This window comes from Clytia hemisphaerica, unplaced genomic scaffold (assembly GCF_902728285.1).
Source record: "Clytia hemisphaerica strain Z4C2 unplaced genomic scaffold, Clytia hemisphaerica genome assembly, whole genome shotgun sequence".
NCBI classification, from domain to species: domain Eukaryota; kingdom Metazoa; phylum Cnidaria; class Hydrozoa; order Leptothecata; family Clytiidae; genus Clytia; species Clytia hemisphaerica.
In genome coordinates this window covers 54,116-71,477 of record NW_027103250.1, presented here as the reverse complement: position 1 = coordinate 71,477, position 17,362 = coordinate 54,116, and the positions used below count along the sequence as shown (strand labels likewise).

Genomic DNA, 17,362 nt, shown 5'->3' with positions numbered 1-17,362 from the left:
ACTCAGCAAAATTCCTATGCCGGTATGTTTGTCTTCTCGGCTCTTGTTCCAAAAGAACTCAGCAAAATTCCTATGCCGGTATGTTAGTCTTCTCAGCTCTTGTTTCAAAAGAACTCAGCAGAATTCCTATGCCGGTATGTTAGTCTTCTCGGCTCTTGTTCCAAAAGAGCTCAGCAAAATTCCTATGCCGGTATGTTACTCTTCTCGGCTCTTGTTCCAAAAGAGCTCAGCAAAATTCCTATGCTGGTATGTTACTCTTCTCGGCTGTTGTTCCAAAAGAACTCAGCAAAATTCCTATGCTGGTATGTTAGTCTTCTCGGCTCTTGTTCCAAAAGAACTCAGCAAAATTCCTATGACGGTATGTTAGTCTTCTCGGCTCTTGTTCCAAAAGAACTCAGCAAAATTCCTATGCCGGTATGTTAGTCTTCTCGGCTCTTGTTCCAAAAGAACTCAGCAAAATTCCTATGCGGTATGTTAGTCTTCTCGGCTCTTGTTCCAAAAGAACTCAGCAAAATTCCTATGCTGGTATGTTAGTCTTCTCGGCTCTTGTTCCAAAAGAACTCAGCAAAATTCCTATGACGGTATGTTAGTCTTCTCGGCTCTTGTTCCAAAATAACTCAGCAAAATTCCTATGACGGTATGTTAGTCTTCTCGCTCTTGTTCCAAAAGATCTCAGCAAAATTCCTATGACGGTATGTTACTCTTCTCGGCTCTTGTTCCAAAAGAACTCAGCAAAATTCCTATGCCGGTATGTTAGTCTTCTCGGCTCTTGTTCCAAAAGAACTCAGCAAAATTCCTATGACGGTATGTTAGTCTTCTCGGCTCTTGTTCCAAAGATCTCAGCAAAATTCCTATGACGGTATGTTACTCTTCTCGGCTCTTGTTCCAAAAGAACTCAGCAAAATTCCTATGCTGGTATGTTAGTCTTCTCGGCTCTTGTTCCAAAAGAACTCAGCAAAATTCCTATGACGGTATGTTAGTCTTCTCGGCTCTTGTTCCAAAATAACTCAGCAAAATTCCTATGACGGTATGTTAGTCTTCTCGGCTCTTGTTCCAAAAGATCTCAGCAAAATTCCTATGACGGTATGTTACTCTTCTCGGCTCTTGTTCCAAAAGAACTCAGCAAAATTCCTATGACGGTATGTTTGTCTTCTCGGCTCTTGTTCCAAAAGAACTCAGCAAAATTCCTATGCCGGTATGTTAGTCTTCTCAGCTCTTGTTTCAAAAGAACTCAGCAGAATTCCTATGCCGGTATGTTAGTCTTCTCGGCTCTTGTTCCAAAAGAGCTCAGCAAAATTCCTATGCCGGTATGTTACTCTTCTCGGCTCTTGTTCCAAAAGAGCTCAGCAAAATTCCTATGCTGGTATGTTACTCTTCTCGGCTGTTGTTCCAAAAGAACTCAGCAAAATTCCTATGCTGGTATGTTAGTCTTCTCGGCTCTTATTCCAAAATAACTCAGCAAAATTCCTATGACGGTATGTTAGTCTTCTCGGCTCTTGTTCCAAAAGATCTCAGCAAAATTCCTATGACGGTATGTTACTCTTCTCGGCTCTTGTTCCAAAAGAACTCAGCAAAATTCCTATGCCGGTATGTTTGTCTTCTCGGCTCTTGTTCCAAAGAACTCAGCAAAATTCCTATGCCGGTATGTTAGTCTTCTCAGCTCTTGTTTCAAAAGAACTCAGCAGAATTCCTATGCCGGTATGTTAGTCTTCTCGGCTCTTGTTCCAAAAGAGCTCAGCAAAATTCCTATGCCGGTATGTTACTCTTCTCGGCTCTTGTTCCAAAAGAGCTCAGCAAAATTCCTATGCTGGTATGCTACTCTTCTCGGCTGTTGTTCCAAAAGAACTCAGCAAAATTCCTATGCTGGTATGTTAGTCTTCTCGGCTCTTGTTCCAAAAGAACTCAGCAAAATTCCTATGACGGTATGTTAGTCTTCTCGGCTCTTGTTCCAAAATAACTCAGCAAAATTCCTATGACGGTATGTTAGTCTTCTCGGCTCTTGTTCCAAAAGATCTCAGCAAAATTCCTATGACGGTATGTTACTCTTCTTGGCTCTTGTTCCAAAAGAACTCAGCAAAATTCCTATGACGGTATGTTAGTCTTCTCGGCTCTTGTTCCAAAAGAACTCAGCAAAATTCCTATGCTGGTATGTTAGTCTTCTCGGCTCTTGTTCCAAAATAACTCAGCAAAATTCCTATGACGGTATGTTAGTCTTCTCGGCTCTTGTTCCAAAATAACTCAGCAAAATTCCTATGACGGTATGTTAGTCTTCTCGGCTCTTGTTCCAAAAGAACTCAGCAAAATTCCTATGCCGGTATGTTAGTCTTCTCGGCTCTTGTTCCAAAATAACTCAGCAAAATTCCTATGACGGTATGTTAGTCTTCTCGGCTCTTGTTCCAAAAGAACTCAGCAAAATTCCTATGCCGGTATGTTAGTCTTCTCGGCTCTTGTTCCAAAAGAACTCAGCAAAATTCCTATGCCGGTATGTTAGTCTTCTCGGCTCTTGTTCCAAAAGAACTCAGCAAAATTCCTATGCTGGTATGTTAGTCTTCTCGGCTCTTGTTCCAAAAGAACTCAGCAAAATTCCTATGACGGTATGTTAGTCTTCTCGGCTCTTGTTCCAAAATAACTCAGCAAAATTCCTATGACGGTATGTTAGTCTTCTCGGCTCTTGTTCCAAAAGATCTCAGCAAAACCTATGACGGTATGTTACTCTTCTCGGCTCTTGTTCCAAAGAACTCAGCAAAATTCCTATGCCGGTATGTTAGTCTTCTCGGCTCTTGTTCCAAAAGAACTCAGCAAAATTCCTATGACGGTATGTTAGTCTTCTCGGCTCTTGTTCCAAAAGATCTCAGCAAAATTCCTATGACGGTATGTTACTCTTCTCGGCTCTTGTTCCAAAAGAACTCAGCAAAATTCCTATGCTGGTATGTTAGTCTTCTCGGCTCTTGTTCCAAAAGAACTCAGCAAAATTCCTATGACGGTATGTTAGTCTTCTCGGCTCTTGTTCCAAATAACTCAGCAAAATTCCTATGACGGTATGTTAGTCTTCTCGGCTCTTGTTCCAAAAGATCTCAGCAAAATTCCTATGACGGTATGTTACTCTTCTCGGCTCTTGTTCCAAAAGAACTCAGCAAAATTCCTATGACGGTATGTTTGTCTTCTCGGCTCTTGTTCCAAAAGAACTCAGCAAAATTCCTATGCCGGTATGTTAGTCTTCTCGGCTCTTGTTCCAAAAAGAACTCAGCAAAATTCCTATGCCGGTATGTTAGTCTTCTCGGCTCTTGTTCCAAAAGAGCTCAGCAAAATTCCTATGCCGGTATGTTACTCTTCTCGGCTCTTGTTCCAAAAGAGCTCAGCAAAATTCCTATGCTGGTATGTTACTCTTCTCGGCTGTTGTTCCAAAAGAACTCAGCAAAATTCCTATGCTGGTATGTTAGTCTTCTCGGCTCTTGTTCCAAAAAACTCAGCAAAATTCCTATGACGGTATGTTAGTCTTCTCGGCTCTTGTTCCAAAAGATCTCAGCAAAATTCCTATGACGGTATGTTACTCTTCTCGGCTCTTGTTCCAAAAGAACTCAGCAAAATTCCTATGCCGGTATGTTTGTCTTCTCGGCTCTTGTTCCAAAAGAACTCAGCAAAATTCCTATGCCGGTATGTTAGTCTTCTCAGCTCTTGTTCCAAAAGAACTCAGCAAATTCCTATGCCGGTATGTTAGTCTTCTCGGCTCTTGTTCCAAAAGAGCTCAGCAAAATTCCTATGCCGGTATGTTACTCTTCTCGGCTCTTGTTCCAAAAGAGCTCAGCAAAATTCCTATGCTGGTATGTTACTCTTCTCGGCTGTTGTTCCAAAAGAACTCAGCAAAATTCCTATGCTGGTATGTTAGTCTTCTCGGCTCTTGTTCCAAAAGAACTCAGCAAAATTCCTATGACGGTATGTTAGTCTTCTCGGCTCTTGTTCCAAAATAACTCAGCAAAATTCCTATGACGGTATGTTAGTCTTCTCGGCTCTTGTTCCAAAAGATCTCAGCAAAATTCCTATGACGGTATGTTACTCTTCTTGGCTCTTGTTCCAAAAGAACTCAGCAAAATTCCTATGACGGTATGTTAGTCTTCTCGGCTCTTGTTCCAAAAGAACTCAGCAAAATTCCTATGCTGGTATGTTAGTCTTCTCGGCTCTTGTTCCAAAAGAACTCAGCAAAATTCCTATGACGGTATGTTAGTCTTCTCGGCTCTTGTTCCAAAATAACTCAGCAAAATTCCTATGACGGTATGTTAGTCTTCTCGGCTCTTGTTCCAAAAGAACTCAGCAAAATTCCTATGCCGGTATGTTAGTCTTCTCGGCTCTTGTTCCAAAAGAACTCAGCAAAATTCCTATGACGGTATGTTAGTCTTCTCGGCTCTTGTTCCAAAAGATCTCAGCAAAATTCCTATGACGGTATGTTACTCTTCTTGGCTCTTGTTCCAAAAGAACTCAGCAAAATTCCTATGACGGTATGTTAGTCTTCTCGGCTCTTGTTCCAAAAGAACTCAGCAAAATTCCTATGCTGGTATGTTAGTCTTCTCGGCTCTTGTTCCAAAATAACTCAGCAAAATTCCTATGACGGTATGTTAGTCTTCTCGGCTCTTGTTCCAAAAGATCTCAGCAAAATTCCTATGACGGTATGTTACTCTTCTCGGCTCTTGTTCCAAAAGAACTCAGCAAAATTCCTATGCCGGTATGTTAGTCTTCTCGGCTCTTGTTCCAAAAGAACTCAGCAAAATTCCTATGCTGGTATGTTAGTCTTCTCGGCTCTTGTTCCAAAAGAACTCAGCAAAATTCCTATGACGGTATGTTAGTCTTCTCGGCTCTTGTTCCAAAAGAACTCAGCAAAATTCCTATGCTGGTATGTTAGTCTTCTCGGCTCTTGTTCCAAAATAACTCAGCAAAATTCCTATGACGGTATGTTAGTCTTCTCGGCTCTTGTTCCAAAAGATCTCAAAATTCCTATGACGGTATGTTACTCTTCTCGGCTCTTGTTCCAAAAGAACTCAGCAAAATTCCTATGCCGGTATGTTAGTCTTCTCGGCTCTTGTTCCAAAAGAACTCAGCAAAATTCCTATGCTGGTATGTTAGTCTTCTCGGCTCTTGTTCCAAAAGAACTCAGCAAAATTCCTATGACGGTATGTTAGTCTTCTCGGCTCTTGTTCCAAAATAACTCAGCAAAATTCCTATGACGGTATGTTAGTCTTCTCGGCTCTTGTTCCAAAAGATCTCAGCAAAATTCCTATGACGGTATGTTACTCTTCTCGGCTCTTGTTCCAAAAGAACTCAGCAAAATTCCTATGCCGGTATGTTAGTCTTCTCGGCTCTTGTTCCAAAAGAACTCAGCAAAATTCCTATGCCGGTATGTTAGTCTTCTCAGCTCTTGTTTCAAAAGAACTCAGCAGAATTCCTATGCCGGTATGTTAGTCTTCTCGGCTCTTGTTCCAAAAGAGCTCAGCAAAATTCCTATGCCGGTATGTTACTCTTCTCGGCTCTTGTTCCAAAAGAGCTCAGCAAAATTCCTATGCTGGTATGTTACTCTTCTCGGCTGTTGTTCCAAAAGAACTCAGCAAAATTCCTATGCTGGTATGTTAGTCTTCTCGGCTCTTGTTCCAAAAGAACTCAGCAAAATTCCTATGACGGTATGTTAGTCTTCTCGGCTCTTGTTCCAAAAGAACTCAGCAAAATTCCTATGCCGGTATGTTAGTCTTCTCGGCTCTTGTTCCAAAAGAACTCAGCAAAATTCCTATGCCGGTATGTTAGTCTTCTCGGCTCTTGTTCCAAAAGAACTCAGCAAAATTCCTATGCTGGTATGTTAGTCTTCTCGGCTCTTGTTCCAAAAGAACTCAGCAAAATTCCTATGCCGGTATGTTAGTCTTCTCGGCTCTTGTTCCAAAAGAACTCAGCAAAATTCCTATGACGGTATGTTAGTCTTCTCGGCTCTTGTTCCAAAAGAACTCAGCAAAATTCCTATGACGGTATGTTAGTCTTCTCGGCTCTTGTTCCAAAAGAACTCAGCAAAATTCCTATGACGGTATGTTACTCTTCTCGGCTCTTGTTCCAAAAGAACTCAGCAAAATTCCTATGCCGGTATGTTAGTCTTCTCGGCTCTTGTTCCAAAAGAACTCAGCAAAATTCCTATGACGGTATGTTTGTCTTCTCGGCTCTTGTTCCAAAAGATCTCAGCAAAATTCCTATGACGGTATGTTACTCTTCTCGGCTCTTGTTCCAAAAGAACTCAGCAAAATTCCTATGCTGGTATGTTAGTCTTCTCGGCTCTTGTTCCAAAAGAACTCAGCAAAATTCCTATGACGGTATGTTAGTCTTCTCGGCTCTTGTTCCAAAATAACTCAGCAAAATTCCTATGACGGTATGTTAGTCTTCTCGGCTCTTGTTCCAAAAGATCTCAGCAAAATTCCTATGACGGTATGTTACTCTTCTCGGCTCTTGTTCCAAAAGAACTCAGCAAAATTCCTATGCCGGTATGTTTGTCTTCTCGGCTCTTGTTCCAAAAGAACTCAGCAAAATTCCTATGCCGGTATGTTAGTCTTCTCAGCTCTTGTTTCAAAAGAACTCAGCAGAATTCCTATGCCGGTATGTTAGTCTTCTCGGCTCTTGTTCCAAAAGAGCTCAGCAAAATTCCTATGCCGGTATGTTACTCTTCTCGGCTCTTGTTCCAAAAGAGCTCAGCAAAATTCCTATGCTGTATGTTACTCTTCTCGGCTCTTGTTCCAAAAGAACTCAGCAAAATTCCTATGCTGGTATGTTAGTCTTCTCGGCTCTTGTTCCAAAAAACTCAGCAAAATTCCTATGACGGTATGTTAGTCTTCTCGGCTCTTGTTCCAAAAGAACTCAGCAAAATTCCTATGACGGTATGTTACTCTTCTCGGCTCTTGTTCCAAAAGAACTCAGCAAAATTCCTATGCCGGTATGTTTGTCTTCTCGGCTCTTGTTCCAAAAGAACTCAGCAAAATTCCTATGCCGGTATGTTAGTCTTCTCGGCTCTTGTTCCAAAAGAACTCAGCAAAATTCCTATGCCGGTATGTTAGTCTTCTCGGCTCTTGTTCCAAAAGAGCTCAGCAAAATTCCTATGCCGGTATGTTACTCTTCTCGGCTCTTGTTCCAAAAGACTCAGCAAAATTCCTATGCTGGTATGTTACTCTTCTCGGCTCTTGTTCCAAAAGACTCAGCAAAATTCCTATGCTGGTATGTTAGTCTTCTCGGCTCTTGTTCCAAAAGAACTCAGCAAAATTCCTATGACGGTATGTTAGTCTTCTCGGCTCTTGTTCAAAAGAACTCAGCAAAATTCCTATGCGGTATGTTAGTCTTCTCGGCTCTTGTTCCAAAAGAACTCAGCAAAATTCCTATGCCGGTATGTTAGTCTTCTCGGCTCTTGTTCCAAAGAACTCAGCAAAATTCCTATGACGGTATGTTAGTCTTCTCGGCTCTTGTTCCAAAAGAACTCAGCAAAATTCCTATGCCGGTATGTTAGTCTTCTCGGCTCTTGTTCCAAAAGAACTCAGCAAAATTCCTATGACGGTATGTTAGTCTTCTCGGCTCTTGTTCCAAAAGAACTCAGCAAATTCCTATGCGGTATGTTAGTCTTCTCGGCTCTTGTTCCAAAAGAACTCAGCAAAATTCCTATGACGGTATGTTAGTCTTCTCGGCTCTTGTTCCAAAAGAACTCAGCAAAATTCCTATGACGGTATGTTACTCTTCTCGGCTCTTGTTCCAAAAGAACTCAGCAAAATTCCTATGCCGGTATGTTAGTCTTCTTCTCGGCTCTTGTTCCAAAAGAACTCAGCAAAATTCCTATGCTGGTATGTTAGTCTTCTCGGCTCTTGTTCCAAAAGAACTCAGCAAAATTCCTATGACGGTATGTTAGTCTTCTCGGCTCTTGTTCCAAAAGAACTCAGCAAAATTCCTATGACGGTATGTTAGTCTTCTCGGCTCTTGTTCCAAAAGATCTCAGCAAAATTCCTATGACGGTATGTTACTCTTCTCGGCTCTTGTTCCAAAAGAACTCAGCAAAATTCCTATGCCGTATGTTAGTCTTCTCGGCTCTTGTTCCAAAAGAACTCAGCAAAATTCCTATGCCGGTATGTTAGTCTTCTCGGCTCTTGTTCCAAAAGAACTCAGCAAAATTCCTATGCGGTATGTTAGTCTTCTCGGCTCTTGTTCCAAAAGAACTCAGCAAAATTCCTATGCCGGTATGTTAGTCTTCTCGGCTCTTGTTCCAAAAGAACTCAGCAAAATTCCTATGCCGGTATGTTAGTCTTCTCGGCTCTTGTTCCAAAAGAACTCAGCAAAATTCCTATGCGGTATGTTAGTCTTCTCGGCTCTTGTTCCAAAAGAACTCAGCAAAATTCCTATGCCGGTATGTTAGTCTTCTCGGCTCTTGTTCCAAAAGAACTCAGCAAAATTCCTATGCCGGTATGTTAGTCTTCTCGGCTCTTGTTCCAAAAGAACTCAGCAAAATTCCTATGCCGGTATGTTAGTCTTCTCGGCTCTTGTTCCAAAAGAACTCAGCAAAATTCCTATGACGGTATGTTACTCTTCTCGGCTCTTGTTCCAAAAGAACTCAGCAAAATTCCTATGCCGGTATGTTAGTCTTCTCGGCTCTTGTTCCAAAAGAACTCAGCAAAATTCCTATGCCGGTATGTTAGTCTTCTCGGCTCTTGTTCCAAAAGAACTCAGCAAATTCCTATGCCGGTATGTTAGTCTTCTCGGCTCTTGTTCCAAAAGAACTCAGCAAAATTCCTATGCCGGTATGTTAGTCTTCTCGGCTCTTGTTCCAAAAGAACTCAGCAAAATTCCTATGCCGGTATGTTACTCTTCTCGGCTCTTGTTCCAAAAGAACTCAGCAAAATTCCTATGCCGGTATGTTAGTCTTCTCGGCTCTTGTTCCAAAAGAGCTCAGCAAAATTCCTATGCTGGTATGTTAGTCTTCTCGAATCTTGTTCCAAAAGAACTCAGCAAAATTCCTATGCCGGTATGTTAGTCTCTTTAGACTCTTGTTCCAGGAGTGAACTTTTAGATTTACTTTCTCGTTTAAATACTTCACAATGTTAAGTGTATTGTATTTACATATTAAAACATCATATACAACGATACACTAAATTACTCTTTGCTTAAGGCTCCTAATTTCTGTATTCGAAAATTCGTTCTACTTCTCAGATCATCGAATGTTGTGATTCATCTCCCAGCTCACGGTCTCACAAAAATAACCAACTGCAACATTGGGTTTTTCCCCCGAACAGCAGGTCTAACCCCCCTCCAATAAGCATTACTTGACCCCCTATTCAAAAATTACCCTCAAACAGAGTAAGTTTCCCTTCCGGACATGGTAAAATTTTGTAGATTTTTCACTACCCTAACCCGGACACTATACCCTCCACCCCCATGTACGAACATATTGTGGAAGAGCTCATTGAAATTCGTTCTCCTCCAGGTCAACTTCAGCGAACCTCTTTCCATGACGCAACGCTTAACAGAGGAGCTGGAATACTCTGAACTGTTAGACAAAGCAGCCACATGTCAAACATCCATCGAGCAGATTTGTTACATCGCCGCTTTCTCAATCTCTTGTTACGCTTCCACCGCGATTCGAACGGGAAAACCGTTCAACCCGTTGCTAGGGGAAACGTATGAATTGGATCGAACGAACGATAAAGGATGGACTTCATTAGCTGAACAGGTGCGTTTTATGAACGGTTATAATGATTTTGAACATTGAGACTTCGATGCTTACATGTCTTAATCACTCTTGGTTGGCAGTAATTCAGTGTTACAACTTTTCCGTCTTTATAGAAGGAATAGTCCGTCCATCATGAAATGTTCTTTTTTTGATTTCCGTCCCGATAAATTGCTTTTGAAAACAAAATTGCGTAATTTTTTTCTATTTTTGACCTCTGGATCTGGACTCACCCAGGCTGGTTGCAATATTGGATAGTAATAAGAATTTTGTGAAAAAAGTTCTGTGTTTTACTAGCATTTAAACACAAGAAATATCCTTGGATTTGTAAAGTTTCTGAACCTTGCTTATTTTTTCTATTTTCTATATTTCCAATCGGTGTAGTCTTATAATCTAAATGATGTTTGGGGAATTCTTGCATCTCTATTTGTTTTGGAATGTTTGTTTCTGCAAAATTATAATACCTAGCTTACATTAATCGTTATAACTTTGTATATTCGCTCTTCTACAGGTGAGCCACCATCCGCCCTCATTGGCACACCACGCCGAAGGGCGTGGATGGACGTTGTGGCAGAATTTCACAATGAGTAGTAAATTTCGCGGTAAATATCTCCTGGTCACACCGTTAGGGACAGCTCATTGTAAGTTCGCCAAGACCGGAGATCATTATACTTGGAAGAAAGTGACCACGACTGTCAATAATATCATTGTTGGTAAACTATGGATTGATCAGGTAACTGCGTGAAATTTCATTATTTATATCTCTGTTTGTGTTCATAAGTCAGTAGTGAAGGGGGGAGAGGGGGAGTTCAAAAGCGTACGTCTGTTGTTCTCTGTGTACAAGGGGGTGTCAAATATTCGGAAAATTTTTGCGTACACACTATATACCTATGACTGTGTCAGCCCCTTTTGCACACTTCGTTAACTTTGAAATTAAGGATCTTTCAGTTACCTTACTGTACCTTAAGTGGATTAATTTTGGTATGGATTAATTTTGGCGATAGATCAATTTGGTAAAATTTGGAGGGGATTTAATTTAGCGAATTGGAAATTTTGAGACACTGAAATTTCTATTAAATATACAAAAAAGATTTATCACATAATATTCTTCTTGTTAAATTCGGCGGGGATTTGATTTGGCGAGTGATCGGTTTTTGAAATTTTTGTGGGGATTTAATTTGGCGAATTTTCGCCGAAATTCATCCCCGCCAAAATTAATCCACTTAAGGTAATCGTCTTATAATTGAAGCTAATTTCAATTGATAATCATTGAAATAAGTTGTAGTCGAACTGAGCTCTCTTGGTATTCTTTTCCTTAGAGAGGGTTGGGATTGTTTAGAAAGCTTCCTAGCGTAAATTTTTCTCGGGTCTTATTTTGTTCGGGCCTTATTTTGTTCGGGCCTTATTTTGTTCGGGCCTTATTTTGTTCGGGCCTTATTTTATGAGGCTTGATATCTTTTGGCGTACATTGGATACTTCTTGAGAAAAGGGGTGCGGGTTTTTTTACAAGCAATTCAATAATACATCTAATTTTTCGTCTAAACTTTGTGTTTCAGTCCGGCGACATGGAGATCAAGAATCATTTGACGGGCGAAAAATGTGTTTTGAAATATCATGCGTACAGTTACTTCTCACGTGACACTCCTAAAAAGGTACAGTAGCCTCATTGGAATTTTCAAAAGCCTATATACAATGTGTCCCGAAAAAAGCGGAAAAAATCTTAAAATATAAGGGAAAATCCTCAAAACTCATTGTTTAAATTGGGCTTTTGAATGATTGAAATGAGATCATAATTCTCTGTACAATCAATAGGTATTCGATTACCAAGATGATTGAAGAGGTTTTTGAGATTGAAATATTAAGTATGCAAGTCATAAAATTTCGCATAAATTATAAGGATTTTACTTCATATTAAAATTCGTCCGCTTTTTTGGGACACACTGTATGTAGCAGGGTTTGCTAGTTTTGTGTTTAACTTTTTAGTAATTAGTAAGTAAGCTTGCGACCGCAGTCGAGGGCGACCCGATGGCTCCCTTTTCGTATAGCTGTCTACCCGAAGGTAGGGGATTTCTCCACTTACCCTTGATCCGTCTCTTTAGTTGCTGAGCATCAAGCAGAGAGGCATCAAGTACCATTTTGGGAATCTTTGGTATGAACCGGCTGGGGATCGAGCCCACAACCTTGCGCACCGTAGCTGGATGCTCTACCTTTATGCTACGGTTGCTAATTAGTACTCAAGGGGTTTCAATTCCGTTCAAACTTAAAGCATTCAATTAAAGGTCCTCGGATCTGAAATGGGTATCGCTACATACAGTTGACTCTCGCTAATTCGAACTGGAAAGGTGAATTTGTTCGAATTACAAAAGGATTTGAATAACTGTGGAACCTCTAATTACCGGACACCATCGGGAAATCGGATTAGTGTCCGCTAATTAGAGGTGTCCGCCTTTTGGAGGGTTTTGAGTTTCAGGCTCAAATTTCGAAATTAAACCGTACTAGGGGGCCGCAAATATGAAATTATGGTTTTAGGCATTTCCCTAAAGACATAGGAACATGAAAAGACTCGAGAAAGGTTATTTAAACACAACAAACTACATTTTTTCAATCGTTCAAGAAAAGTCTAAAAATACTAAAAATAACAAAGTCATCTTCAGGGTTGGGAAAGAGCACAGAAAAGCAAGTCAACGGGTAAAGGAAAAACTGAATCTTTGTAAACAAAATTTGGAAAAACAAACAAAAAAATGCTTGAAATAAATTATTTGAAATCACTTATTACTTGTATCTTAATGTCTGAAACTACATTTTCCTCAGTGTCCGCTAATTGGAGGTTTTACTGTACTGAAAGATTCAAATAATTGAACTTCGAATACTATTGTTCAAAGTGAGAACAAAGCCTTTCCATATTTTTGCCCCGTTTCTGACAAAAGGAAGTAACCCACAATCTAACGTCCTTCTTCCCTTGGAGTCGCACGTTAACTGCCTCGGTCTCACTGGGGTCTGGTTCAGTGACCAGGGTTCTGGGAATCAAGTGACCCGAGCGGTCCGCCGGTGATCCGTACGGCCAAAAACCGTTCGTGAGGCTCTCACACAAAGATTATTTTATTTTCAGGTGACGGGTTTTGTAGCGGACAAGAACAATGTGACGCGGTACGTCTTATCGGGCACGTGGGATCAAAAAGTTGAGATTGCCAAGATGGTGTATAAAGAGCCTAACGCAGCGTTGTCAGGGAAACAGCCGCAAGGAATGCCGACGTCGAAATCAAGCAATCCACAGATGCTTCCATCGCAATTGTTGTGGACCAAAATACCTCCAGTGTAAGTATGTTAAAAAAAGTGAAGTCTATAAAGAAGTTTTCCCGTCTCAAAATTCCGAATAATTTGCTGTGTAAGCTCCATTTTCCGTCTTAGTATTGTCTTAACCACTGTGCAAGGATGCAAAACATCGAGACAATAGCAGTTTCATGTTGAAGGTCTCTTGTATAGATCATTCAAATTGAATTTATTTTCTCAATATAAACACAATGAAAGTTTCAGATTTTTTACGCTTTTAGACCAGGTAATATATCACTTCGTTTGTTTAATTTTGATAGAGCCTTATATGAATCATAAATGGCCTCTCGGCAAGTATTATTGATTATTTCGATTTCTTTTTACAGACCGGGGGCGAAATTGATGTATCACTTCGGCGAGTTCACATGTTCATTGAATCAAGAAGCAGAAGGGATCGCAATCACCGACTCTCGACTGCGACCCGATCTCCGACTCATGGAACAACAAAACTTCGACGACGCTAATAAGATCAAACAACAGTTAGAAGAGCTTCAACGGGTGCGACGAAAGTTACGCGAACAAGAGGCGGAGTCGGCGTCTGATGAAGGGCGGGTTTATGAAGGATACAAACCGAGGTGGTTTGAACAGATCAATGACGAATATATGGACGGCAAAATCTTCATTTATAAAGGAGGCTACTGGGAAGCAAAAGAGAAAAATGATTGGAGCACGTGTCCAAAGATTTATCTCAACTCTATTTGATCGGGTCATCTCGATGGCTTACTTGTGAGGGCCATGTACCGCAATTAAAGAATTGTGATTGGCTGAGCAAAGCAATCCGGGATTGTTGATTGGCTGTCATTGATTGGAGATGATGACAACAACGCCTTTGATTGGTCGAACGATCTTTATTCGCAGACGGTAAAGAGGCTGCTAGAGATGATTATACTTCTGTTCAGTTAGATCAAATTATTATATTGAGTGGATTCGAACTCTGATTGAAATGACATCCACACCAATTCGAACTGGATTGGCCAGAAAAATGGAATTAACAATCATATTAGTTCGAAAATGGGAAATCTCGAAAAGGAGGAAATTTTATGATTTCAAAATGATGATTTTCTTTTGAGGAGAAAATAATTTGGTTTATATATAGAGAACTATTTTTCAATTCATTTATTTTTAAAGCTTTTCTTCTAGGGCAAACTTTTTGGGATTTTAATGAGCCTTTTATAAAGAATGAAAGCTTGAGCAGGGCTCACGAGTATGCGAACCAACCAAAGACAAATTTTCACGAGAGCTTTTTATTATGGGTGGTAACTAAGGGATTGAACAGGGGGGGGGGGTACAGCCGCAGGGTACTAACCCATAGGGTACTAACCTGATTTTTAAGAAAAATTGTCTTAGGTACCACCACCCCCTTTTTAGTACCGGGTACTTACTTTTTCTTAAGGAAAAAGGGACCCCCACCCCCCTTTTAGTACCGGGTACTTACTTTTTTTTAAGGAAAAAGGGACCCCCACCCCCTTTTTAGTACCGGGTACCGGCTTTAAAATTACCAAGGAAAATAGGAGACACCACCCTTAAAACTTGCCAAGCATGGTCCCAATCTTTCAAAAGCCAGCAAAAGCAGCTCTTTGTTGTTATTATGACTTGTATATACCATGTTTTTAACTCAGATCCTCTTAAAAGTTCTTTAAATCGAACACAACTTTTGATTACAAAGGTAAAACAAGGAAATTCCTTGGCAAAAGTAAAATATTATATAGCTGTAATAACGGCAATAAAAGTATATATCTATCAGAAGAAGTAAAAATCAAGTTGATAAAAATTGAAGAATAGTATGAAAGCTTGGATTGGATGAATTTCCTTATTTTTTCTTCAATAGATTGGTAATTTATTCAAATTATTCAAAACTGTGTCAATCTTATGAAAGAAGTTGAAATAGAAAATAGTTGCATTGTTGGTTCTGGTTGGCTTTGCTTAGTTGACCTGCCTCCGTCTTAATTGTCATAAACAGACAAACAATCAGACAAACAAACAAATATAAACACAAATAAGCTATAGGGTATAATATAAACTGTAATAAACTAAAATAAACTAGCCCCTCTAACAAAAACCAGGCTGTAAGAATCATCAGTTTGGATAAGAATTTTATTGTTTAAAAGACAGATTGTATCACTTTGGATGCAACAGCTTGTAATTCTTTTCGTCAGAAGGCAATGACAAACATATACCTCGTTCTAACTTGAGATATCAAAGACGAACTATCACTAATTAAAACAATACTGATTTTGAACAATAGCTTTCTTTACATTAGCTATTTCAATATTTGTATAACTTAGTGGTCATAAAATCCTCCTCTTAGAAAGTAGGGAAAGCACCCATGAATTTGAATAAAATAATTCTTTATTGATAGAAACATAAGTTCTTTTTTCTGAAAACTATTGAAACTAACAACCTCCAAACTTCCCTACATACTTGATAAGCAGGGAAAGTACCTTCAATTGGAAGGGGGGACTTTTCAATACTGTCAGATACTGTAAGCCATAACAAGGAAATCTTTTCTCATCAAAATCCTGAAATTTGAAGACAAAAAATTAAACAAATGTACCATATTCAGGGCCTGAGTACTTGAAGAAAAATTGAAATGATACCCACCCCACCCTAAAATTGGTACCGGGTACTAACTTAAAATTGGAGATATTCCCACCCCCACCCCAAAATTAGTACTGGGTACTAACTTTTTTGAATTTCCAAATTAGACACCACCACCCGGCTATGGGTTAGTACCCTGCGGCTGTACCCCCCCCTGGATTGAAGAGTTTCGATAATTTTCTGAAATAACATTGGGCCGTTCCATTTTATATCCATACAGAGGGGGTGGACTTAACATTTCCAGGTGATTAAACACTGACTCTAGTTCGTCCATTCTCACTTTACCTACTGTCCTACGGGGTTGATAACCCACCCTCCGCCTCCAACCCCGCCCTAAGCCAAGAAATTCCTATAAACCCAACCTTTTCGACTTTTCTGGAAAATCGTTTATCCCACCATCTAGCTAGAGTGAGGTGGTATGCTTTAAGGTTAAGGTATGGAAATAGTTTTTCCAAGGGCTCTTTTTCAAATTTTGCCGTTTTCCAGGTGGAATCCACACATTTCTAATTTTTTTTTAAACTTGAATGAAAAGGTTTATCCACGACCGCCCCTGTATGGAAATTTAATAGAATAGCCCGTTGGAAAGTAAGATATGATTTATGCAGACATACTGAAATAATAATAGTAGTAATGATAACGATGAAATTGTATATATTCTTATTCATAATAGGAGAGTATAGTAATAATAATGACAAATGATACAAAACTCTTTCTTTTTAGGGTTCATGGTTGGCGGAGATACGAATCAGCCCTTTTTCCGTCCGGGGTTTTTAAATTTGCCCTTTGTCTGTCTCCTTATAACAGTGTGTTAAAGCAAATGTCTTTTCGGTAGGATTTCCATTAAAGAAGGAAAGGAATTAGCAATCTTTTCAAATAATCTTGGTCAAAAATTCATCATTGATGGAGTTTGTAGTACAAATCTTTCGTGCATAGAATTCATCATTCTAGATTCTTTTCAAATTTTCAATATCACTATAATATTACAAATACTGGGTCGGTCGCGCCTGTTGAACAACAAATTAAATTGGTCTTGCCTAAGAGATGGAGAAAAAAAATTTAGAAATTTTCAAAATGACAATTTTGATCTACAACGTCCTAATCAAGTTTCTGAAAATCAATTTCTTTTGAAAATAGTTCCATTCATGTAAGGAATATGCTGTGAAAATTTTAAAAAAACAGCTTAGCTGAAACTGAAAATATTAAGCTTAAAAGGTATTTTTCTCCTACATTTTGTTTAAAAAATGACAGAATTTGCCGTTTTTGCCGATTCAGCGAAAAATTTTATTTATTATGTTAATTTTTTGTTATAAGCTATTAACTCAAGCTGATAGGAATGGAATTCCAAGATTTTTTGCTTTTTCTCGTGTTTAGATTTTCGGTTTTATCAATGCTGATTCTAGGGCCCCAAAAAAACTGTTTGACCTTTAAGATGCTTTTATCCATCCTCTAAAGTCACAGATATATCTGCATTTTCTGAAGGGCATTAGGTTTAGATAGCTGCCTATACCCATTTTTACTTATTTTCAATATCCAAGGAGCTAGAGTGAGTTATATGCCATTTTTATCTAATCTTGGTGTTAAAATATTTCCTTCAGACGCAAGTATGTTATTTTGAATCTGTCTAAAACCGTCAAAATCAAAAACATGCTCATTTTTAAGTATATAACCATCATTCTTTCAAAATAAACAAAAATCGTTTAATTCTGATAAATCAGT

The 17,362-nt window shown here is 39.4% G+C and overlaps 1 protein-coding gene across 1 annotated transcript in view; it reads left to right on the top strand.

Annotated features, from left to right (window-relative positions):
- Positions 1 to 14,267, top strand: part of LOC136824852 (oxysterol-binding protein 1-like) — a 37,431-nt gene extending 23,164 nt beyond the window's left edge. The window contains exons 7-11 of the mRNA XM_067080830.1: positions 9,476 to 9,721; positions 10,230 to 10,451; positions 11,275 to 11,370; positions 12,828 to 13,033; positions 13,375 to 14,267. Of these exons, the coding sequence (XP_066936931.1) occupies positions 9,476 to 9,721; positions 10,230 to 10,451; positions 11,275 to 11,370; positions 12,828 to 13,033; positions 13,375 to 13,750 (1,146 nt within the window). The 3' untranslated portion in view covers positions 13,751 to 14,267. The remainder of the gene's footprint in view (positions 1 to 9,475; positions 9,722 to 10,229; positions 10,452 to 11,274; positions 11,371 to 12,827; positions 13,034 to 13,374) is intronic.
- Positions 14,268 to 17,362: the final 3,095 nt, after the last annotated feature.